This window comes from Anomaloglossus baeobatrachus, chromosome 3, assembly GCF_048569485.1.
Source record: "Anomaloglossus baeobatrachus isolate aAnoBae1 chromosome 3, aAnoBae1.hap1, whole genome shotgun sequence".
Classification (NCBI taxonomy): Eukaryota; Metazoa; Chordata; class Amphibia; order Anura; family Aromobatidae; genus Anomaloglossus; species Anomaloglossus baeobatrachus.
Genome location: NC_134355.1, coordinates 368,260,757 through 368,287,042, shown reverse-complemented (window position 1 = coordinate 368,287,042; position 26,286 = coordinate 368,260,757). Strand labels below are relative to the sequence as shown.

The window sequence follows — 26,286 nt, the reverse complement described above, 5'->3', positions numbered from 1 at the left end:
AGTTGGATACAGCGCCAGAAGATGGCGCTTCTATGAAAGCGCCATTTTCTGGGGTGGCTGCGGACTGCAATTCACAGTGAGGGGGGCCAGAAAGCTTGGGCCATCCTGCGCTGCGGATTCCAATCCCCAGCTGCCTAGTTGTACCTGGCTGGACACAAAATTGCGCAAAGCCCACGTCATTTTTTTGTTTTAAATTATTTCATGAAATTCATGAAATTAAAACAAAAAGGGCCTCCCTATATTTTTGGTTCCCAGCCGGGTACAAATAGGCAGCTGGGGGTTGGGGGCAGCCCGTAGTTGCCTGCTGTGCCTGGCTAGCATACAAATATATATATACAAATGTTAATTGACAAGGAAGAGATTGTAGTACCCATACCTCTAAGAAGCGTAATTAGTGAAACCAGTCGATGTTCTTGACTTAGCTGCTCAAGTTTACATTGCAGGTAGTGGTCTGTGTAGGTCTCAAGGGTGTTTTTTAAAAGGATTCGCCCGCCCATTAAAAGGTGATGAAGCCAATCAGAAATGTGGAAGACAACCCGTCCTGTTGGTCATTCATAAGAAAACATGCAAAATACAGAATTTCAAAATTAACAATTTTATAAAGTAAATGAAGAGCTTTAAGTGCATTCTCTCTAAATTTATATATAGGTACAGATTGTAATTTATTTTCCCTATACAGTACTAGATCTATTTAATGTCAATTTACAACCCTCCCAGAGATTAATCAAATTCACTCTGATCCAGCTGTATTGGAGACAGAGCTTACAATAATTTCCAATACAGTTACTAAAAAAAAAAAGTTTACCAAAAGTTGTATCTAAATGTTATGCGAGTAGAGTATCTTGTCTGATTAGGGTTTTCCAGCAAGTAAAACCTCCTGGATGATATTTACTTCAGGTGGAATGCAAATTGGGAGAGTTCTTCATTTATTTGATGCTTGCAAAGATTTGCTTATTGTTTATATATTTAAAAAAAAAAAAAAAAAAAAAGTGTACCCATCATCGAAAATGATGCTTCATTTTATATTATTTTGATATATCACAAATAAAATATAAGCTCCCGGCATGTTTAGCAGCAGTTCTTAACTCCACAGTATAGAAGTCATCGATCTGCCCTGAGCAGTGTAATCTCGCTACTTAGAGCAGAGAGACCATGTTCAAGGCTGTGGAGTGAGTGTCACATTCATCAAGGTGCTTATGCCAAAAATTTGGCGTAATACCTTAATACATTGCTACATTTTTGCGCAACAGTTGTTCAAAAATATTTTGTTGATAAAAAAAATAAAAAAATAAATAAATCTGCGCATACACTGCCACCGCTCATTCATCTTTACAGGGTCTTCAATATACTGGTGCCAGAGATCACGGTGCGCGCATGCACCATTTTATTGAAGAGTTGAAAAAAAATGCGTCGTTCATAGTGTTAATCGGGGCAGAAGGGAAAAATTTAAATAGAGGGGAGGCAGGCAGCCAGGAGAGGAATCATTACTGAAGACCAAACCCACAAAGTCTTGCCCCAATGCACATGCCACTCAACCAACAGACTTATTTCTACATTTCTAAACCTTTGATAATGTTTTTTTCTGCAATCGATCATCCAATCTCTAAACTGAAGGTATGAATTGATTGACCATCCTAGCGCCAGTATGGCAACTGCCTTTACTTCACATGTAAAAATCCTGCTGGTTGATACCCTTTAAAGGGAACCTGTCAGGTGCAATATGCACCCTGAACCACGATCAGTTCTGGATGCACATTTCTAATCCCTCCCTAACCGTCCCTGTATACACTAGCATAGATAAAGAGCTCTTTAGAAAAAGTATTTCTGAAGATCTTTTATCATATGCTAATGAGAAAGGGGACTAGTCCCCTGGGCATTAGTTCCCCTGGCTAGTCGCCCCATTAGCATGTGGGTGTGCTAACATGCTAATGAATGTACAGCGTCAGAGGATGATCTTACTCACCTCTCCGCTGCCATCGCCGCCCGACACTGGATTTCGGCTCAGTGCACATGATCCCGCAGTTTTGGTCATGTGCACTATTTCAGTTTGAAGCCAGGAGGCGCACACCCGGCTTCATAGTGCGCATGACCGAAACTCCGGGATCATGCGCACTGAGCCGCAATACAGTGTCAGGCGGCGATGGCAGCAGAGAGGTGAGTGAGATCATCCTCTGATGTTTCCCTATGAAAGGACGGCAACAACATATTGGATTGTACTGCTAGTAGCCAAAACGGCAGAAGGAAATGTAATCTACAGGGATAAGCATTTCTCCAACTTACCTATATACATAAGATAGTCATAGACACCTTCAACGGTCATAACCTCCATGAAGCAATTCTGGTTATGTCTTCTTTCTATATTATCAGAGCGGTTGGCGTTGTTCTTGTACAAATCATTGAAAAGCTACATTTGAAACAAAGTATTGAATCAATAATATGTCAATATACCATCCTATTACAAGGACACAAAATGACTGTCCCGCAACACACCTTTTTGTCATTTTCTGAAGTAGGACTCAGTATGGTTAGTTCAGGTCTGCTTGGTTTAGGTTTCGGAGATTCACAAGAGTTGATGAAATTCATGATGAAGGGCTCTAAGTGTTGCCCTTTCTACAAGACAAAAACCATGTTATCATTTTGGAAAATAAGATCTGGCTTATCTACCGACAAAATAAATAAGAAATTACCTCTTTAATTAATTTGCCTGGAACAGACTTGAACATTTTGCCTGCAAGTTAGAACACAAAGACAAGAAATATTCACATTGTTGTAGTAACACTCTGACTAAATATTTGCCAGGTCTCAAATATCATGTTCTTTCTAGTGAAACATGTTCTTTGGCAGCTGGCCCACCACACTGGTGAGAGGACGGAACATCTGTAAGGCACGAGGGCCTAGATGCTCACTGAAGACATTATCTGGTGCTATAATTACGGGTCAATAATAAGATCATCATCATTGTTAGGACGAGACGTATTAGATTTCTTATGTACAAACAGTATATAATTGCTGAAAACTGAACATCACATACCAAGATTGACATCTGGAAGAATTTTATCATGAAACTGGGTTTCCAAACTGTTCGGTGACAAAAAATCAGCCAACAATTGGCTATTACTCAGCTCTGGATGCTGCAGCAGTTTCTATAAGAAAAGCACAAAGGAGGAGTAATTATTTCTATATATTTTGTGCTGTTTATGTAATGCTAGATTTCCTCTGCAGAATCTAGCTCCCCGTGACAATCACAGATAATCGCTTTAATGCTGATTAAATCATTATCTTGCTTGTAGAATCCATAGATGAAATTGTACGCTAATGAGTCGCAAGTGAAGTGGGCGGGCATTGCACTTTCAGCTCTTCTGCTACTCTGCCTCCTCCCTGCCACCTGTCTCTGACTGACAGGTTGCTAAAACATGAGAGCCTGTCATTAAGAGACAGGCAGGGGGTGGTAGTAGTGAGAAAAGCAAAAAAGCTGTAAGTGCAGCGCCCGCCCACTGCACTAGAAACTCATTAGCATAAAATTTCAACTATGGATTTCTCTAAAGCAGGAACACAGAAATCTACCAGCAAGGTAAGGATTTAAATCGGCATTAAAGCTCCTTTATATACATGTCACTTGTTTGGAGTATAAAGAAGGGAATTTTGTTTACTTACCGTAAATTCCTTTTCTTCTAGCTCCAATTGGGAGACCCAGACAGTGGGTGTATAGCTACTGCCTCTGGAGGCCGCACAAAGAACTACACTTAAAAGTGTAAGGCCCCTCCCCTTCTGGCTATACACCCTCCCGTAGGAGTACAGATTCCTCAGTTTTAGTACCAAAGCAAGAAGGAGGAAAGCCAATAACAGTTTCAAAAACAAATTCAATCCGATAACTAGATCGGAGAACTTAAGAAACAACGTGAACAACATGTGCACCCGAAAAAACGAAACCCTAAAAACAGATAGGGCGGGTGCTGGGTCTCCCAATTGGAGCTAGAAGAAAAGGAATTTACGGTAAGTAAACAAAATTCCCTTCTTCTTTTTCGCTCCTAATTGGGAGACCCAGACAGTGGGACGTCCAAAAGCAGTCCCTGGGTGGGTAAAAAGATACCACATGAACGGGCTGTCATACAGCCTCTTCCTACAGGTGGGCCACCGCCGCCTGAAGGACCTGTCTACCTAGGCTGGCGTCTGCCGAAGCGTAGGTATGCACTTGATAGTGTTTGGTAAACGTGTGCAGACTCGACCAGGTAGCCGCCTGGCACACTTGCTGAGCCGTAGCCTGATGCCTCAACGCCCAGGACGCACCAACGGCTCTGGTAGAATGGGCCTTCAGTCCAGATGGAATCTGAAGCCCAGCAGAACGGTATGTGTGAAGAATTGGTTCCTTGATCCACCGCGCCAGGGTGGATTTGGAAGCTTGCGATCCCTTATGCTGACCAGCGACTAGGACAAAGAGCGCATCCGAACGGCGTAGAGGCGCCGTGCGAGAAATGTAAATCCTGAGTGCTCTCACCAGGTCCAACAGATGTAAACCCTTTTCAAATTGGTGAACTGGATGCGGACACAAAGATGGCAAAGTGATATCCTGATTGAGATGAAAGGAAGAAACCACCTTGGGAGAAAACTCTGGAATTGGACGCAGTACCACCTTGTCTTGGTGAAATACCAGGAAGGGAGATTTGCAAGATAACGCCGCCAGCTCGGACACTCTTCGAAGAGACGTGACCGCTACAAGAAAAACTACCTTTTGTGAAAGCCGAGAAAGGGGAACCTCTTTCAAAGGCTCGAAAGGCGGCTTTTGAAGAGCAAGGAGAACCTTGTTCAGATCCCAGGGTTCCAATGGCCGTCTGTAAGGAGGAACGATATGACAAACTCCTTGGAGAAACGTGCGTACTTTAGAAAGCTGTGCCAAGCGCTTCTGAAAGAATACGGATAACGCGGAGACTTGACCCTTAAGCGAGCTAAGGGACAAACCTTTTTCCAACCCAGACTGCAGGAAGGAAAGAAAAATTGGCAATGCAAATGGCCAGGGAGAAAACCCTTGAGCCAAGCACCACGCTAAGAATATCTTCCACGTCCTGTGATAGATCTTAGCTGAGGATGGTTTTCTAGCCTGTCTCATTGTGGCAACAACTCCCTGAGATAAACCTGAGGCCGCTAGGATCCAGGACTCAATGGCCACACAGTCAGGTTCAGGGCCGCAGAATTCAGATGGAAAAACGGCCCTTGAGACAGCAGATCTGGACGGTCTGGTAGTGCCCACGGTTGGCCTACCGTGAGATGCCACAGATCCGGGTACCACGACCTTCTTGGCCAATTTGGAGCGACGAGTATGGCTCGCTGGCAGTCGGACTTGATTTTCCGGAGAACTCTGGGTAACAATGCTAGAGGTGGGAACACATAGGGGAGTCGGAATTGCGACCAATCCTGAACCAAGGCGTCTGCCGCCAGCGCTCGGTGATCGTGAGACCGTGCCATGAAAACTGGGACCTTGTTGTTGTGCCGTGACGCCATCAGATCGACGTCCGGCGACCCCCAGCGGCAACAGATCTGTTGAAACACGTCCGGGTGAAGGGACCATTCTCCTGCGTCCATGCCCTGGCGACTGAGAAAGTCTGCTTCCCAGTTTTCCACGCCTGGGATGTGAACTGCAGATATGGTGGACGCTCTGCTTTCCACCCACGTCAAAATCCGCTGGACTTCTTGAAAAGCTTGGCGACTGCGTGTTCCCCCTTGGTGGTTGATGTACGCCACCGCCGTGGAATTGTCCGACTGAATCCGAATCTGCTTGCCTTCCAGCCATTGTTGGAAGGCTCGCAGGGCAAGGTAGATTGCTCTGATTTCCAGAACATTGATCTGCAAGGTGGACTCTTCCTGAGTCCACGTCCCCTGAGCCCTGTGGTGGAGAAACACCGCTCCCCACCCTGATAGGCTCGCATCTGTCGTGACCACTGCCCAGGACGGGGGAAGGAACGACTTTCCCTGTGACAATGAGTTGGGGAGAAGCCACCAACGTAGAGAATCCTTGGCAGTCTGAGAGAGGGAGACAGTCCTGTCGAGGGACGTCGATTTCCCATCCCATTGGCGTAGAATGTCCCATTGTAGAGGGCGCAGATGAAACTGCGCGAACGGGACTGCCTCCATTGCTGCTACCATCTTTCCTAGGAAATGCATGAGGCGCCTCAGTGAGTGCGACTGGCTCTGAAGGAGAGATTGCACTCCGGTCCGTAGCGAGCACTGCTTGTCCAGTGGAAGCCTCACTATCGCTGATAGAGTATGAAACTCCATGCCAAGATAAGTCAGAGATTGGGTCGGGGTTAGATGAGACTTTGGAAAGTTGATAATCCACCCGAAAGTCTGGAGAGTGTCTAGCGCCACCTTCAGACTGTGTTGGCATGCTTCTTGAGAGGATGCCTTTATAAGCAGGTCGTCTAGGTACGGGATGACCGAGTGACCCTGCGAGTGCAGAACAGCTACTACTGCTGCCATGACTTTGGTGAAGACCCGGGGGGCTGTTGCCAGACCGAAGGGTAACGCTACGAACTGTAGGTGCTCGTCGTGTATGACGAAACGTAGGAAACGCTGATGCTCTGGTGCAATCGGCACGTGGAGATACGCATCTTTGATGTCTATTGATGCTAGAAAATCTCCCTGAGACATTGAGGCTATGACGGAGCGTAGGGATTCCATCCGGAACCTCCTGACTTTTACGTGTCTGTTGAGCAACTTCAGATCCAGGACGGGACGATACGATCCGTCCTTTTTTGGGACCACAAACAGATTGGAGTAAAAACCGTGACCCTGTTCCTGAAGAGGGACGGAGGTCACCACTCCTTCCGCCTTTAGAGCGGCCACCGCCTGCAACAGAGCATCGGCTCGGTCTGGTGGTGGAGAAGTTCTGAAGAAACGAGTTGGCGGACGAGAACCGAACTCTATCCTGTACCCGTGAGATAGAATATCTCTCACCCAACGGTCTTTGACATTTGGTAGCCAAATGTCGCCAAAGTGGGACAGCCTCCCACCGACCGCGGGTGTGGGCATCGGAGACCGCAAGTCAGGAGGACGTCGTTTTGGCAACGGTTCCTCCGGCTGGTCTTTTTGGGCGTGACTGAGACCTCCAAGAATTTGAACGTCTCTGGTCCTTTTGAGTCTTTTTTGACGAGGCGAATTGGGACCTGCCCTGTCCTCGAAAGGACCGATAACCAGACTGACCCCTCCTCTGTTGGGGCTTGTTTTGTCTGTGTTGCGGTAAGGAAGAGTCCTTACCCTTGGAGTGTTTGATGATTTCATCCAAACGCTCTCCAAACAATCGGTCACGAGAAAAAGGCAAATTGGTTAAGCACTTCTTGGAATGAGAATCTGCTTTCCAATGTCTCAACCACAGAGCCCTACGCAAAACAACTGAGTTGGCTGACGCCACTGCCGTGCGGCTTGTAGCGTCAAGAACAGCATTAATCGCGTACGACGCGAATGCCGCCATTTGCGAGGTCAATGGTGCTACCTGCGGGGCAAATGCACGTGTGACAGAGTCGACTCGCGCAAGCCCGGCCGTGATAGCTTGGAGTGCCCATACGGCCGCAAAAGAAGGCGCTAATGACGCTCCAATCGCTTCATAGATGGATTTCAGCCAGAGCTCCATCTGCCTGTCAGTGGCATCTTTAAGTGCCGCTCCATCTTCAACAGCAACCAAGGATCTGGCTGCAAGCCTGGAAATTGGAGGATCCACTTTTGGACACTGGGTCCAACCCTTGACCACTTCAGAGGGAAAAGGGTAGCGTGTATCTTTAAGTCGTTTAGGAAAACGCCTTTCAGGATAAGCGTGGGGTTTCTGGATTGCGTCTCTGAAGTCAGCGTGGTCCAGAAAAGTGCTTAATGTACGCTTAGGGTATCTGAAATGGATTCTCTCGTGCTGCGAAGCTGACTCCTCTACAGGAGGAGCTGGTGGGGAAATATTCAACATCTTATTGATGTTAAATATAAGATCATTAACTATTGCGTCACCATCTGGTGTATCTAGATTGAGAGCGGTCCCAGGATCAGAATCCTGATCAGTTAAGTCCGCCTCATCACCCATAGATTCATCTCGCTGGGATCCAGACCATTGAGATGAATGTGAAGGCCCGTCATAACGAGCCCGCTTAGGCTGCCCGGGGCCATCGTCCGAGTCAGAGTCTTCACCCTGAGGTGTAGATGCCCGTCCCGGAGCTAGGAGCTGAGGGGGACCAGGGGGCAATACATGCACAGTGTCCGTGGTCTGAAGTACAGGCCTAGCTCGCAATGTGTCAAGAATTTGTGACATAGTGAGAGACATTCTGTCAGCAAAAGCTGCAAACTCAGTTCCTGTCACCTGGACAGCATTCACAGGTGGTACACCCTGGGACACGTCCAGCAGAGGCCCCGGCTGTGCAAGCGCCGCAGGGGCCGAGCACTGCACACAATGGGGGTCCGTGGAGCCTGCCGGTAGAAAAGTCCCACATGCGGTGCAGGAAGCATACAATGTCTGTGCCCTGGCACCCTTGCGTTTTACGGGCGACATGCTGCTGGCTCTCTGCATGTGAGAGAGTCTATAGCCAAAGGGCGACCAGCGCTATGTAATACCAAGTATTTGTAGCAACAAAATACTAAGAATACTACGAGCACAAGAGGGGGTGAGCCCTGAGGGCTGCTTACCGCCCGCTGAACAGCGGGTAAGAGGCTGCTGAATGCCTTGTCTGGGTCTCCCCGGCTCCCCTCTGCAGCTCAGCGTGTTGCAAGAATGGCTGCCGGCTACTGTGGAGAGGGGCGGTCCGTGGGAGTTCCCAAACAAAAGTGCGGGAACAGTGTCCCCTCTGTGCTGACTGTGAGGGCTGGAGTATGTAAAAACGACTCCAGCCCTCAGCGCTGATGCCCTGGCCAGCGTCCCGCCCCTCTCCTGACTGGCAGGTCTGTGGGCGGGAACGAACGCAAGCAGGCCGCAAAAGCCGGGGACTCGAGTTATCAGCGCGGCCGCCGTAAAAGCGCGGGCCGCGCTGAAGTCCCCGGCGCACCGCAAGTGCCAGCCGCGCCGCTGTTCGAGCGGCCGGCGCGACCGAGTTCTGGACGTGGGCAGCGTCCCGCCCCTCTCCTGACTGGCAGGTGTGGGGGCGGGAACGAAAGGAAGCAGGCCGCAAAAAGCCGGGGACTGTAGTTATCAGCGCGGCCGCCGTAAAAGCGCAGGCCGCGCTGAAGTCCCCGGCGCACTACAAGTGCCAGCCGCGCCGCAGTCCCAGCGGCCGGCGCGTCCTATTCCCATAAATGTGCCTGCTTCAGCAAAGCTGAATGAGGCCATGGCACAGGCGCCGCAGCGCTGATGTCCCCCGGCGCACTACAACACCCAGCATGCTGCGGTGTGAGCGCCAGATACACGGGGACACAGAGTACCTTGAGGATGCAGGGCCATGTCCCTGATGTACTCCGCTCCATCCAGCATCTTCTCCAGGGGCTGTAGATGGAGCACGGTCTCTGTGCCTGGAGACCGGTAAATCCCACTTCACCCAGAGCCCTGTAAAAAGGGATGGGGAAGGAATCAGCATGTGGGCTCCTGCCGCCGTACCCGCAATGGGTACCTCAACCTTACAAACACCTCCGACATAAGTGGGGTGAGAAGGGAGCATGCTGGGGACACTATATGTGTCCTCTTTTCTTCCATCCGACATAGTCAGCAGCTGCTGCTGACTAAAAACAATGGAGCTATGCGTGCGTGTCTGACCTCCTTGCGCACAAAGCTAAAACTGAGGAATCTGTACTCCTACGGGAGGGTGTATAGCCAGAAGGGGAGGGGCCTTACACTTTTAAGTGTAGTTCTTTGTGCGGCCTCCAGAGGCAGTAGCTATACACCCACTGTCTGGGTCTCCCAATTAGGAGCGAAAAAGAAATCATGATGACATGTTCTCTTTAAATTTAGGATTCATTTTAAATTTCAAAATACTCCGTAAAGTTTTTTCTGTGTGTTCTCTTTTTAACACCTTCACGCCACGGCCATTTTCTGTTTTTGTGCTTTCGTTTTTTTCTCCCCTTCTTCTAAGAGCCATAACTTCTTTAATTTCCCATCAACAAATCCATATGAGGGGTCATTGTGAAATGGGCTGCACTTTTGAATAATACCATATATTTTACATTTTAGTGTACTGTAAAAAACAGGAGAAAAATTTACAAGTGCGGTAAAATTGCAAAAAAAAAAAAATGCAATTCCACAATGTGCTTTATTTACCATGTTCACTATATGGTGACACTGACCTGGTAGTAGGACTCTCCAGGACGGTGTGAGTACGTAGTACGTAGGTACCAGACATGTATATTTTTGTTTTTTTAATTTAACTAGTAAAAAAAATTTCAGAAGTTTGAATATATATACATATATATATATATACATATATATATATATATATATATATATATATATATATATATATATAAAAAGTAGCTTTTGGCACCATTTTCTGAGAACAGTAATGTTTTTATATGGCTTAGTTTTTGCACACTGACCTGATGTTTTTACAGATTTCATTTTTTGGTTGATATAATGTTTTGATTACCTCTTATTGCATTTTAATGTAATGCTGTGGCAGCCAAAATATACTTAATTCTGGCATTATGACTTTTTTTCCCCACTATGCTGTTTACCGATTGGATTAATTTATTTTTGATAGATCAGGTATTTCTGAACACTGCAATACCAAATATGTGTATTTTTTGATTTAGAGGGATTTGAAGCTGCCTCAGTACTGCTCTGTATAAGAGAAATCACGATTTCCTTTGAATGCTAGCTCGCAGCCGGCTTTCACAGGAGGATCTTAATGACAGACACAGGGGGTCGCCATCAACTGACCCCTCGCTGTTATGACAAACAATCGGCACCCTGCGATCATGGGTGTGGGGAATGATGCGCTCTCCGCCGAACCGTATTAAAACCCACTGTCAGAGATTGACAGCAGGATTTACCTAGTTAATAGAGGCGGGCAGATTTCTTATCCACCCGCGGCTGATTAAATCAGCAGTTATATGCAGGGACATTTGCAGACTTTGTATGTGAGCCAGTATCAAAGGCAGGGAGACGACATATGACATAATGTCATATGTTGTGAAGGGGTTAAGGGAATCTGTCAGTAATATTTCCCACCCCAAATTTATATAAGCAACTAGCTGTACTACCCGGCTTCGCCCGGGTTAATAACTGCTGTTAACAAAATAGAATGTATTAACAAAAATATATTCTGCACACAAAAACCACAAAACAAATAGATAGAAATGTAATTATTAAAAGGCAAAAACTAAGCTAATAGAAGCATTTCACAACATATATTTCAACACCACAGATATTCCACACAGATCTAACTACATTGGCCAAGTAATGTTCTCCGTCTGTCTCTTTCCCTGTCTGTCTCTTTCCCTGTCTGTCTCTTTCCCTGTCTGTCTCTTTCCCTGTCTGTCTCTTTCCCTGTCTGTCTCTTTCCCTGTCTGTCTCTTTCCCTGTCTGTCTCTTTCCCTGTCTGTCTCTTTCCCTGTCTGTCTCTTTCCCTGTCTGTCTCTTTCCCTGTCTGTCTCTTTCCCTGTCTGTCTCTTTCCCTGTCTGTCTCTTTCCCTGTCTGTCTCTTTCCCTGTCTGTCTCTTTCCCTGTCTGTCTCTTTCCCTGTCTGTCTCTTTCCCTGTCTGTCTCTTTCCCTGTCTGTCTCTTTCCCTGTCTGTCTCTTTCCCTGTCTGTCTCTTTCCCTGTCTGTCTCTTTCCCTGTCTGTCTCTTTCCCTGTCTGTCTCTTTCCTGTCTGTCTCTTTCCTGTCTGTCTCTTTCCTGTCTGTCTCTGTCTGTCTCTCTCCCCACCGACATCTTATTACCTCACATATAAGCTTCATATACTATGAATGTCTTTTGTTCCTATAGCAACCAATCACAGCTCCCACTAATAACCTGTAGTTCCAGGCTCCATTTACTTTAATGGAGGCATGTTTTTTGGAGAGTAACTGTAAAGCGCAGTGTTACATTTTCCTGTCAAAACAGTCTACAACATTGTCTGGGTCACATGAGGCGCCTGTGCAAACGTTTGTGATTGTAAATGCAACGGTGCGGATACACTTTCGTTTCACTTTTTCCCCATTATGTAGATAGGGGCAAAATTGATTGATAAATTGGAATGCGCGGGGTTAAAATGTTGCCTCACAACATAGCCTATGACGCTCTCGGGTTCCAGCACCCGGAGCTGCCCGGGATAGTAACTGTCCCTCTGTTTCTCTCCCATTCCCTGTCTGTCTCCCCCCTCTGTATATATCTCTCTGTCTCTCTCTCTCTCTATCTCTTTGTCTATCTATCTCTTTCCCTGTCTGTCTTTGTCTCTCTGTCACTTTCCCTGTCTCTTTCCCTCTCTGTCTCTTTTCCTCTCTTTCCCTCTGTCACTTTCCCCGTGTCTGTCTCTTTACCTGTCTTTGTCTGTCTCTTACCCTCTCCTTCCCTGTCTGTCTGTTTCGATGTGTCTGTCTCTTTGTCTGTGTCTGTCTTTTTACCTGTCTGAGTCTGTCTGTCTCTTTCCCTCTCTTTCCCTGTTGGTCTCTTTCCCTGTCAGTCTGTCTCTTTGTCTGTGTCTGTCTCTTTGTGTCTGCCTCTTTCCCTGTCTGTGTCTGCCTCTTTCCCTGTCTGTGTCTGTCTCTTTCACTGGCTGCATTGTGACACGCCAACATTCCATATAAGGGCGTGGCTGCGCATTCTGAAGTTCTGGCTGCACTGTGGCTCCCAGCTCCATTTGCTTTAATGGAGGCAGGTTTTTTGGTGAATAACCATAAAGTGCGGGGTTAAAATTTCCCCTCAAAACATAGCCTATGACGCTCTCGGGGTCCAGAAGTGTGAGTGTGCAAAATTTTGTGGCTGTAACTGCGACGGTGCAGATGCCAATCCCGGACATACATACATACACACACACATTCAGCTTTATATATTAGATTAGCTCTTTCAAGGACTAGTCCAGCAATACCGTTACATGAACAGTCTGTTCCTCCGTTACTGAAAACGCAGAGTTTGAATTGATATACAAATGAGACTGAAGGGCTATGGTAAATATGAAGCCTATGTCACTTCAGCCCTATCTCCCCTTTCCTAGTGCCACCATCTCTATCACTCAGTAGGAGGACGTGGAACTGGGCAGGGAATAGAGCTGGAGTGGCAAAGGCTTCAGATTTACAACTTCATCTCAAACACTGATTTCTCAGTAACGGAGAAAAGGAATATTTAGGTAAAATTATTGCTGGCTTTGTCTTTGAAAAAACTACATACACATAAAAATAGTTTGGAGGGTTAAGTCCTGCTGACAGATTCCCTTTAACCCCTTTAACGACCGCGGGCCGTAAAATTACGTCCTTGCAGTCATAATGTTACTGCCCGCGGTCTGCCGGCAGCATCATGCTGCGATCGGAACACATCTCAGCTGATTTTCACAGCTAAGATGTGTGCCTGCTAGGCACGAGCAGAATCGTTATCTGCTCGTGCCGTTTAACCCCTTATATGGCGCTGTCAATATGTGACAGCGCCATTATAAGCACGATCGCGGTAAACATTTACTTACCGCCCGATACCGGAAGTCACGTGACGCGATCACGTGACTCCCGATAGTTGTCATGGTAGCACAGAGTCATGTGATGACTCCTGTACTACACCTGACTTGCTTTCACTTTCGCTGTGCCAGCCAAAGTATTTCTCTACGTTGGGGTCCCTAGCTTGTGTGTGTCCTCTCATGCAGTTAAAAAACTTACCGTGTATGGGAAGCTGAGACCCAGGCTATTTATGCGTATGATATGGATTGGCAATAGGCGTGGTTGGGGAGGGTTCACAAACGAAAAACTACTAACAAATAAGGAATAACGTTTGGAACACCATTCTAAGTCTGAACTGGGTGCAAAAACCTAAAAAAAACATCACTATGGGGAGATAAGGTATGCACACCAGTGACTATGTAAGGGGAATACATGTAATAGCAGAAACTGCTGTGTGATTACTGACTTGAAAAATCCAATAGCTATATGTAAGAGTGAAAATGTGAAAAATGGAATCTGCATTACTGCCATGAACATATGAATAAAGAGAAATTTAGCTACTGAATTGATCAATGCAATAGAGCCCCAACACTACGCCAAAGTATTTCTCTACGTTGGGGTCCCTAGCTTGTGTGTGTCCTCTCATGCAGTTAAAAAGCAATGCCAATCCATATCATACGCATAAATAGCCTGGGTCTCAGCTTCCCATACACGGTAAGTTTTTTAACTGCATGAGAGGACACACACAAGCTAGGGACCCCAACGTAGAGAAATACTTTGGCGTAGTGTTGGGGCTCTATTGCATTGATCAATTCAGTAGCTAAATTTCTCTTGATTCATATGTTCATGGCAGTAATGCAGGTTCCATTTTTCACATTTTCACTCTTACATATAGCTATTGGATTTTTCAAGTCAGTATTCACACAGCAGTTTCTGCTATTTCATGTATTCCCCTTACATAGTCACTGGTGTGCATACCTTATCTCCCCATAGTCATTTAAAAGTACAGCTCGTTCTGCAAAAACATGAGCCCTCACAAAAGTTACGTCTCTCAGAAAAAGAATGGCGAAAAAAAAAAACGGAAAGCGAAAAATTGGCCGGTCGTGAAGGGGTTAAATGTGTTGCACAGAAGAAAAAAGAAAAGAATAAACAGGTTGACAATCCTAGCCAGGGTTAAGGAAAAAAAAAAAAAAAAACCCCAGAGCTCTCGAAATAATTTGATTCTAGCTCACTAGGTCATATCTATGGGACCATTAATTGTGTCCACCAAAATATGTTTTGTGCAAATGAGCAATTTAACAATTATAGATTCATAGAAAAAAAAAGTATCCTACCTGTAAATACTCCTGAAATTCTTCTCTTTTGGATTTCAGAAACTCATAATTTTTGGGACCAATTATTCTTTTTGATGGGAGCTGGGCATCTGGAAACGTACCTACATATAAAGTATGTGGCATACATTAAAGTCAGTGGGGCACCTAGGAGCACTGAGATTTCACTGCACCATGTACTGTAGATGGCAATGTTAACACCTACTTCAGGAAAAGTTAGGTGGTCCCCCGAGTGTGTGACAGGAGCTACACTGCTGCCATCTAGTGTAATAAGTCAAGAACTTACTGTGCTCACCGTTTCTATATTCAGGAAAAAAGACACTGCACACCTTTAGCAAAGTTTGCAATGTTCAGCATGGACGGTTCCTGATGTGTACATTTATCATGATAGTAAGGGCGCTATGGTTCTGTATCTGTAGGCCCTGTGTTTTGGAAAGCAGCAAGGGGCACTTAATGAATAATTTCAGGTGGTGTTTAAGAGTACATTAAAATTATTTTTTTCCAAATAATTTTGCCCAGCATGGAAAGTTAGGAAACTCGGTATAATCACTTTAAGGAATGTGACTTAATTCCTGTAAAAAAACTGCATGCAGGTGGCTTCCAAGGCCCAGCATTCCCTAGTCGATTTGCCTACCTTCAATTGCATTGATATTAGAACGTACTCTGGAGTACAGAAGATTGCAGTGAAAGGATCAGCACCCGTCTCCTCCCGAGTGCTGGGCTTATCAGAACAATCTCCTGCAGCAGCTTATCTCCAGAGGTAGTGAGACAGGGTTTTGACCTGACCCTTTCATTGCCATCATCTGCACTGCTAATGAGTATGTTCTGATATCAATGCCCCTAAATGTAGGCTAATAAACTGGGGAAAAGCAGTTTGGAAGCTACGTCCATTTTTTTTTAGCAATAAAAACAAATCCACTAATATAATGGTTTGTAAAGTTTTTTAACTTCACATGCTGAATAAAGATGGATAGCATAGATAGACTTCCATAGCCCCCACACTGGAGGTGCCCCCATCCTTCCTTCCTACAGTCCCCACCCCGGAGGTGCCCCCATCCATCCTTCCTACAGTCCCCACCCCGGAGGTGCCCCCATCCATCCTTCCTACAGTCCCCACCCTAGAGGTGCCACCATCCATCCTTCCTACAGTCCCCACCCTAGAGGTGCCACCATCCATCCTTCCTACAGTCCCCTCCCTAGAGGTGCCCCCATCCATCCTTCCTACAGTCCCCACCCTAGAGGTGCCCCCATCCACCCTTCCTACAGTCCCCACCCTAGAGGTGCCCCCATCCATCCTTCCTACAGTCCCCACCCTAGAGGTGCCCCCATCCATCCTTCCTACAGCCCCCACACTGGAGGTGCCCCCATCCATCCTTCCTACAGTCCCCACCCCGGAGGTGCCCCCATCCATCCTTCCTACAGTCCCCACCCTAGAGGTGCCACCATCCATCCTTCCTACAGTCCCCACCCTAGAGGTGCCACCATCCATCCTTCCTACAGTCCCCACCCTAGAGGTGCCCCTATCCATCCTTCCTACAGCCCCCACACTGGAGGTGCCCCCATCCATCCTTCCTACAGTCCCCACACTGGAGGTGCCCCCATCCATCCTTCCTATAGTCCCCACCCCAGAGGTGCCCCCATCCATCCTTCCTACAGTCCCCACCCCGGAGGTGCCCCCATCCATCCTTCCTACAGTCCCCACCCCGGAGGTGCCCCATCCATCCTTCCTACAGTCCCCACCCTAGAGGTGCCCCCATCCATCCTTCCTACATTCCCCACTATAGAGGTGCCCCCATCCATCCTTCCTACAGTCCCCACCCCGGAGGTGCCCCCATCCATCCTTCCTACATTCCCCCCACCATAGAGGTGCCCCCATCCATCCTTCCTACAGTCCCCACCCCGGAGGTGCCCCCATCCATCCTTCCTACAGTCCCCACCCCGGAGGTGCCCCCATCCATCCTTCCTACAGTCCCCACCCCGGAGGTGCCCCCATCCATCCTTCCTACAATCCCCACCCTAGACGTGCCCCCATCCATCCTTCCTACAGTCCCCACCCTAGAGGTGCCCCCATCCATCCTTCCTACAGTCCCCACCCTAGAGGTGCCCCCATCCATCCTTCCTACAGCCCCCACACTGGAGGTGCCCCCATCCATCCTTCCTACAGTCCCCACACTGGAGGTGCCCCCATCCATCCTTCCTACAGTCCCCACCCCGGAGGTGCCCCCATCCATCCTTCCTACAGTCCCCACCCTAGAGGTGCCCCCATCCATCCTTCCTACAGTCCCCACCCCGGAGGTGCCCCCATCCATCCTTCCTACAGTCCCCACCCCGGAGGTGCCCCCATCCATCCTTCCTACAGTCCCCACCCCGGAGGTGCCCCCATCCATCCTTCCTACAGTCCCCACCCTAGAGGTGCCCCCATCCATCCTTCCTACAGTCCCCACCCTAGAGGTGCCCCCATCCATCCTTCCTACAGTCCCCACCCTAGAGGTGCCCCCATCCATCCTTCCTACAGTCCCCACCCTAGAGGTGCCCCCATCCATCCTTCCTACAGTCCCCACCCTGGAGGTGCCCCCATCCATCCTTCCTACAGTCCACACCTTAGAGGTGCCTCCATCCATCCTTCCTACAGTCCCCACCCTGGAGGTGCCTCCATCCATCCTTCCTACAGTCCCCACCCTGGAGGTGCCCCCATCCAGCCTTCCTACAGTCCCCACCCTAGAGGTGCCCCCATCCATCCTTCCTACAGCCCCCACACTGGAGGTGCCCCCATCCATCCTTCCTACAGTCCCCACACTGGAGGTGCCCCCATCCATCCTTCCTACAGTCCCCACCCCGGAGGTGCCCCCATCCATCCTTCCTACAGTCCCCACCCTAGAGGTGCCCCCATCCATCCTTCCTACAGTCCCCACCCCGGAGGTGCCCCCATCCATCCTTCCTACAGTCCCACCCCGGAGGTGCCCCCATCCATCCTTCCTACAGTCCCCACCCCGGAGGTGCCCCCATCCATCCTTCCTACAGTCCCCACCCTAGAGGTGCCCCCATCCATCCTTCCTACAGTCCCCACCCTAGAGGTGCCCCCATCCATCCTTCCTACAGTCCCCACCCTAGAGGTGCCCCCATCCATCCTTCCTACAGTCCCCACCCTAGAGGTGCCCCCATCCATCCTTCCTACAGTCCCCACCCTGGAGGTGCCCCCATCCATCCTTCCTACAGTCCACACCTTAGAGGTGCCTCCATCCATCCTTCCTACAGTCCCCACCCTGGAGGTGCCTCCATCCATCCTTCCTACAGTCCCCACCCTGGAGGTGCCCCCATCCAGCCTTCCTACAGTCCCCACCCTAGAGGTGCCCCCATCCATCCTTCCTACAGTCCCCACCCTAGAGGTGCCCCCCATCCATCCTTCCTACAGTCCTAACCCTAGATGTGCCCCCATCCATCCTTCCTACAGTTCCCACCCTGGAGGTGCCCCCATCCATCCTTCCTACAGTCCCCACCCTAGAGGTACCCCATTGATCCTTCCTACAGTCCCCACCCTAGATGTGCCCCCATCCATCCTTCCTACAGTCCCCACCCTGCAGGTGCCCCCATCCATCCTTCCTACAGTCCCCACCCTGGAGGTGCCCCATCCATCCTTCCTACAGTCCCCACCCTGGAGGTTCACCCATCCATCCTTCCTACAGTCCCCACCCTGGATGTGCTCCCATCCATGCTTACTACAGTCCCCATCCTGGATGTGCTCCCATCCACCATCCCCACAGTCCCAGTCCCTAGTGTACACTTGCTTTGGTAAAACTGATTTGTATTTGGTCATGCCAATAAAGCGGATTTGATTTAATAGATAGGATAGATCATATAGGATGGATGGATAGACAGACATACAGGGCAGTGACAACCAATTCCATAACTTTCCCTCAGTTGTTCCCAAAATAACCCTATTAATTATCAGGATAATGATAGCCCCTGTTTTCCCCCATTACAGAATTCTCCCATCAGGCACTCCCACTACACTATGCACCTAACTGGGGCTACCGTCCTAGCTCTCCAGCTTACCATATTTATCGCTCCATCCCCATACCCAGTGTATGTGTATCCAAATCTGGATTTCTTCAAAGGGCTACTCAAAAGTTACCATATGGAGACCTGCTCTTCATAGCGGTTTGCTAGACCTGGTACTAATGCACCAAACTGGCATACATGAGCGAGCCACACATAACTGGCCCGAGAGCCACATGCGGGTCCCAAGCTACAGGTTGAGTGGTAACACCTGCATATCATTTATAATTTAGTCAATTGTACACTTTCTTTGACCTTGTTGACACAGTAACTGAACTAACAAGTACAGTTTAGGTACTGTAAACAGACAAGACTCTTGTTTAGTGTGAGCCTATGAACATCACATACCATGGAATTCTGTCAGTTTTGACTCCAAGACATAAAATTCAATATATTTTCTGTAAATGGACCAATGCTCTGCATCATGACCAACTAAAAATAAAAGAGACAACAGCAATTAAAGATTCTTAAACACCATTTCACATTCACATTTTGACACACACATTCTCAGCAGCCAGTACCTGCTTTTCTGTCATTTCTCTCTACATCTATATAAAACACAGGAATTCTTTCTTTTCGGTCTCTCTTTTCCAAACTCGCATCTTCAAAAAAATCTACAAATGGAATGCTGATTTTCCATGCCGAGAGATTTCGGGGGGTGTTTGGAGTGGTTGCGGTGAGGATCTCGACAGGCGAGTCGTCTTCTAATACCATAATACCTTCTTCAATCTGAGAATAAGTACACAGCAGTGTAAGTAGAGCATAATACTAGCACTTCACCTTTATTAAGTAGGTTCACATAATTGTGGACATTTACACATTGGCTTCTGCTGCAACTTTTACCAAATGCATAGCAATGACTGACGAGGACCTGTCACCGGGTCAAAAGTGGCCAATTTTTACTATGATTGTATTTCTGCTGCTCCACTAAGTAACTTTTTATTTATTTAAATATACAATACAGTCTCAGAGATATTGCCCTTTTTCTATTACTTTATTTTATATGGTCTTTACCATGGGGGTGTTGTTTAAAGGGAAATAATGCAGAGAAACCTAAACACACCCTCTACAGAGTCCTGGGACCTATGGACTCATGAAAAAAAACATAACCATTTACCTCTTAATAAAAAGAACGATATCGCTGGAATAAAATTTTAATAAAAAAAAAACAACTTGGGGGGCAGCTAAATCTGTACACTTCTGACCTAGTCACAGGTCCTATTTAGTCACAGTCACAGGTCCTATTTTTTTTACAACAAATAAGTAGCGAAGTTGACATGGTGGGGATTAGAAAATCTGCAGCGTTAATTCCGATCTGCCATATTTTTTTTTTTATTGCTATATGTGGATGGAATTTTAAAATAAAAAACAGCTTTTTGGAGACAAATATCTTTTAACTATCTTTTGGCCAAAGATCCGCAATTGTAGAAACTTGATTTCACTCTCATTATGCCATCATTGGGTTAATTGATTTTATGTTTTGAAAGATTTTACTTTTAAGAATATAGAGATACCACTTATGTATTTTTTTAATGTATTAATTCTGAATGGGAGCAAAGTGGAGTCATTTGATGGCACACACGTTGATATAGTATAATATATTATAAACACGTGTATATGCCCATATATTTATTTATTTTTCTATATTCTAATTTTCATTGCCTTTGTTAGTCCCCTTAGGGGAATTGATTCTGCAATCATTTGACAGCTTGTTCTTTATACAGAGAAATACTACAGTGTTGCTCTATATAGGAAAAATTATGGTCTCCTGTAAATGGCAGTCAAACCAGACAATCACAGGGGTCTTCAGCAGGAAGACCCCTGACTGTCATGTCAACCCATCAAGGGTGCAGGTGGAGGGGGGGGAGGTAACAACAGTGCATTCCCAGGGATGAACGCTGTAAAAGCTGCTGTCACAGATTGACAGTGGCATTTAACAGGTTCACAGCCATGGGTGACATTTTGCTCCTCATGCAGATGTTAGAGGCATATAATGACTGAATAACCCAGCAAATATCTCCCTAGAAAGAGGAGGGCTCAGCTTCAGAGCCCACATACAATGTAAGCCAATGTAACTTTCCCATTGAGAAGGGGTTAAAGATTAATTTTTATTTCATAAATCAGATGTATATGTGATAATAGGAAACTCTGTAATACATTATATGAGAGAAATCCCCATTTGTCTTTATCTTTTATTCTTAATTTATGGATGAAATCTGTTTTTGATGAAGACAGATGTTCACATTACGGAGACTGGAGATGACAGTTGGTGCTCATAAGATTTTATGGAGAGGAGGGAGGATATAAAGGCACCCACACATAATGCTGAAAGTTCTCCTAAAGCGACGGAAGCTTTACTTTATGAGAAATATCAAAAAACTGACCCGCACATCCAACAAATGTGAACAGGTGCTAACTGAAAAAACATAGTAACTATAAATGCAAACAGTCGCACACTGAAAAAGCCAAAAATGTACTAGGGAAAATATGGCACTGCATTACTACAAAAGAGAGATATTTAGTTTATGTAGTAAGTGGCATTTTTCACAGCTATGGATGTTTTTAACCTATATAGTGGCATTTAAGTTAGGTTCCCGGAATACAGAGATATACCTTGCCGTTGGTCTCTGGGCTTACATGCATTGGCCAATACATAAACTAAATATCTCTCTTTTGCAGTAATGCAGTGCCATGTTTTCCCTAGTACATTTTTGGCTTTTTTCAGTGTGCAACTGTTTGCATTTATAGTTACTATGTTTTTCAGTTAGCACCTGTTCACATTTGTTGGATGTGCGGGTCAGTTTTTTGATATTTCTAGTGAGTCTTTTTCTGACTGAGCACTCCGCCCTAAGACCTGGCTGTGTTCATAACCATTGTAGCAGGAGCCTAGCTGCCCATACATGGAGGTTTGTAGTCCAAATAGTGGCATTTTTCCCAGCTATGGATGTTTTTAACCTAGATAGTGGCATTTAAGTTAGATTCCCAGATTACAGAGATATACCTTACTTTATGAGAACCAACTGTCCTTCTGCATCTTAGGAATGGGAAAATCTGTCTTTAATGAAGGATTTACCCCTGAACTAACAATTTTGAGGATAAATGATCAGTCCAGGAGGAGAAAGAAGCAGATTTATCTGATAAAATCTATTACAAAGTATCTTATTTTTATAGGTGTATTGATTTATGAAAGAAAATCAAAATTAAAATGGTCACTTTTTAAAACTTTACATGTCTTTTGTGTTTCCGAGCCACTCGTAGTTTTGGCTTATAGTGAATAGTGAAATGCCGACCATAAGGCTTTAATCTTAGAAATAGTCTCTGCATTATGTACATGAAAACAGGATTAGGCCCTGTGCGCACTTACCGGATTTTGCCGCGGATTTTCTGCGGATTTGCTGCATGTTTCGCTGCAGAAAAAAGAGAATTTTGTTTACTTACCGTAAATTCTTTTTCTTATAGTTCCGACATGGGAGACCCAGACCATGGGTGTATAGCTTCTGCCTCCGGAGGACACACAAAGTACTACACTAAAAAGTGTAGCTCCTCCCTCCGAGCATATACACCCCCTGGATGACCAAATCTAGCCAGTTTAGTGCAAAAGCTGAAGGAGGACATCCACCCACAAGTAGAGACAGAGCAAAACCCGGAACAACCGGAACCTCTGACAACAACAGCCGGTGAAAACACACGGAACAAGAAAACTGCCAACAGGCAACAGGGAGGGTGCTGGGTCTCCCATGTCGGCACTATAAGAAAAAGAATTTACGATAAGTAAACAAAATTCTCTTTTTCTTCATCGTTCCTTATGGGAGACCCAGACCATGGGACGTCTCAAAGCAGTCCATGGGTGGGAAATAAACAGAAAACTGAGAAGTAGGCAAAACCTAACTTCACAAATGGGCGACAGCCGCCTGAAGGATGTGTCTGCCCAAGCTCGCATCTGCCGAAGCATGAGCATGCACTTGTTAGTGCTTTGAAAAGGTGTGCAGACTAGACCAAGTGGCAGCCTGACAGACCTGCTGAGCCGTAGCCTGGTGCCTGAAAGCCCAAGAGGCACCGACAGCTCTGGTCGAGTGTGCCTTGATCCCCGGCGGGGGAGGCACCTGAGTACTCTGGTAGGCATCGGATATGGCCGACCTAATCCAACGAGCTAGGGTCGGTTTAGAAGCCGAGAGACCCTTGCGCTGACCTGTGGTCAGCACAAAAAGAGAGGTGCACCACCTAAGAGCGGCGGTGCGTGACACATAGATCCGGAGCGCCCGCACCAGATCTAAAGTATGCAATGCTTTCTCAAAGCGATGAACAGGGGCCGGACAAAGGGAAGGCAATGAAATGTCCTGGTTAAGGTAGAAAGGAGACACCACCTTAGGAAGAAAGTCCGGAGTCGGACGGAGAACTACCCTGTCTTGGTGAAAAAACAAAAAAGGTGACTCCGAAGAGAGCGCGGCCAAATCAGAGACTCTCCTGAGAGAAGTTACGGCCACCAGAAAGACGACTTTCTGTGAAAGTCGAAACAAAGAAACTTCCCTAAGAGGCTCAAAGGGGGGTTTCTGTAAGGCCGTGAGGACCAGATTAAGGTCCCAGGGATCCAAAGGCCGCCGGTAAGGTGGAATGATGTGAGATGCGCCCTGCATGAAGGTGCGCACCTGAGCCAGTCGGGCGATACGCCGCTGAAAGAACACTGACAGAGCCGAGTCCCTTAAGAGAATTGAGGGATAGTCCTAGCTGCAGACTGGACTGTAGAAAGGACAGGATGGTTGGCAAGGAAAAAGGCCAAGGAGCATGGCCGGAAGAACGACACCAGGACAGGAAAATTCTCCAAGTCCTGTGGTAAATTTTTGCCGAGGAAGACTTCCGAGCCTGAGTCATAGTGGAGATGACTTCGGGAGGAATGCCGGAAGCTGTCAGGATCCAGGACTCAAGAGCCACGCCGTCAATCTGAGAGCCGCAGAATTCTGGCGGAAAAACGGACCTTGAGAGAGAAGGTCTGGGCGGTCCGGGAGACGCCACGGCACCTCTACGGACAGAAGGAGCAGGTCTGGGTACCAAGCTCGCCTGGGGCAGTCTGGGGCGATGAGTATGACCCGACGGCCCTCCATTCTGATCTTGCGCAGGACTCTGGGCAAGAGAGCTAGAGGGGGAAACACGTAAGCCAGACGAAACTGGGACCAATCCTGAACCAGCGCGTCCGCTGCAAAGGCCTGAGGATCGTGGGAGCGAGCCACGTAAACCGGGACCTTGTTGTTGTGCCGGGATGCCATTAGATCCACTTCCGGAGTGCCCCACTTGCGGCAGATCGACCGGAACACTGCCTGATGCAGAGCCCACTCGCCGCTGTCCACGGTTTGACGGCTGAGATAATCTGCCTCCCAGTTTTACACGCCTGGGATATGGACTGCGGATATGGTGGACTTGGAGTCCTCCGTCCACTGCAGGATGCGTTGAACCTCCAACATTGCCAGGCGGCTGCGAGTCCCGCCCTGGTGATTGATGTAGGCAACTGCTGTCGCGTTGTCTGACTGGACTCGAATGTGCTTGCCCGCCAACAGGTGGTGAAAGGCTACGAGAGCTAGGAGCACAGCTCTGATTTCCAGCACATTGATCGAGAGGACTGATTCGGACGGAGTCCAAATGCCCTGTGCTCGGTGGTGGAGAAATACTGCTCCCCAGCCGGAAAGACTGGCATCCGTGGTGAGGATCACCCAGGACGGGGTCAGAAAGGAGCGTCCCTGAGACAGAGAGAGAGGCCGAAGCCACCACTGAAGAGAGCTCCTGGCTTGTGGCGACAGAGCCACCAACCTGCGCAAGGAAGAAATCCGCTTGTCCCAACAGCGAAGAATGTCCAGCTGCAGAGGACGCAGATGGAACTGGGCAAAGGGAACCGCTTCCATTGACGCCACCATCTGACCCAGCACCTGCATAAGGTGCCTGATGGAGTGACGGCGGGGCCTCAACAGAGAGCGCACCGCCAGATGGAGGGACTGCCTTGAGAGACGCAGGGCCAGGTCCCTGAGGGATGAGTGCTCCGTCCGGCAGGGTCCTGAGAGGGCTGCGGATGGAGACCGGTCTCCTGCAAAGCAGTGAGAACCGTGCTGGCTCCCACTTCAAGCCAGAGCCCGAGGGATGGTGAAGGAGCGCGGCATGTAAAGGCTCCAGCCTTGAAATCAACCTTAACAGCACCGCCGACACAGTGGGGTGAGAAGGGACATGCCGGGGGTCCAGCTTGGACCCGCTTTTCTTCCAACTCTTTAAAATCAAAAATAAAAAATCAGATGAAAATGCATGTGTGATCCTCCTGAACACAAAGCATTGAACTGGCTAGATTTGGTCATCCAGGGGGTGTATATGCTCGGAGGGAGGAGCTACACTTTTTAGTGTAGTACTTTGTGTGTCCTCCGGAGGCAGAAGCTATACACCCATGGTCTGGGTCTCCCATAAGGAACGATGAAGAAATGTTCATAACATCTCTGCAGTGAATCACCAGCAAATCCTATGGGAAAAAAAAATGCTGTGCGCACTAGGCGGATTTTGACAGCTGCATGTTTTGCTGCGGGATTCCCGCAGCAAAAACAATTGCATGTCAATTCTTTTCCGCACGTCACTGCGGGATTTCACTCCATTGACTCTAATGTAATCGTGAAATCCCGCAGGGAATAATGCAGGCAGCAAATTCTGTGCGGTTCACTGAGTTTTCCTGCGTTATTCCCTGCGGTATTTCGCGGTTTACCTCCGGTAATGTACATCGCTTGCCTGCGGTTTGCAGGGAAGTGATGTCATTACAGGAAGAGGAAGCAGAGCAGAGAGTAAACACACACACATCACAGACATAGACATCACAGACATAGAACACAGACACAGACATATAGAACACACATAGAAAGCAAACAGAAATATAGAAAACACAGCACGTGGGCTCCGCTGTATATTTACCGTCCAGCCAAGGTAAGCACACAGCGGCGGCCCGGTATTCTCAGGCTGGGGAGGGCGAGGGGCAGGGTTAATGTCCCCCGCCTCACTCCCACCTCCCGCAGCCGAGAATATCAGCCGCAGCTTCCCCGGGACTGTCGCATGCATTATGCGGCAGTACCGGAGTGTCCCCGGCTCTTCTTGCTGCCGTGTAGCAGTGGCAGTCAAGGTAATACAAGGGGTTAATGGTGGCGGATCACCGCCATTAACTCCAGGCTTGATCATGGCAGCGTCTATGTGACAGCTGACATGATCAACCCGTAAGTAAAGTGAAAAAACACACAGAAAAATCCTTTATTTTAAATAAAACACAAACAAGCCTCGTTCACCCTTTTATTAACCCCCCCGAAACAAAGCTCCGGCGTAATCCACAGCTCCAGCGTCCTGCGAGGCTTGCATCCAGCCGCGACTGACACAGAC

At 47.6% G+C, this 26,286-nt stretch overlaps 1 protein-coding gene across 1 annotated transcript in view; it reads right to left on the bottom strand.

Annotated features, from left to right (window-relative positions):
- The window catches only part of SNX14 (sorting nexin 14), a 113,177-nt gene that overhangs the window by 1,285 nt on the left and 85,606 nt on the right, over positions 1–26,286 (bottom strand). Inside the window, exons 17-24 of the mRNA XM_075341496.1 lie at positions 19,422–19,629; positions 19,249–19,332; positions 14,848–14,948; positions 3,032–3,143; positions 2,688–2,728; positions 2,491–2,610; positions 2,281–2,404; positions 377–541 (exon numbers count right to left, since the gene is read on the bottom strand). Of these exons, the coding sequence (XP_075197611.1) occupies positions 377–541; positions 2,281–2,404; positions 2,491–2,610; positions 2,688–2,728; positions 3,032–3,143; positions 14,848–14,948; positions 19,249–19,332; positions 19,422–19,629 (955 nt within the window). The remainder of the gene's footprint in view (positions 1–376; positions 542–2,280; positions 2,405–2,490; positions 2,611–2,687; positions 2,729–3,031; positions 3,144–14,847; positions 14,949–19,248; positions 19,333–19,421; positions 19,630–26,286) is intronic.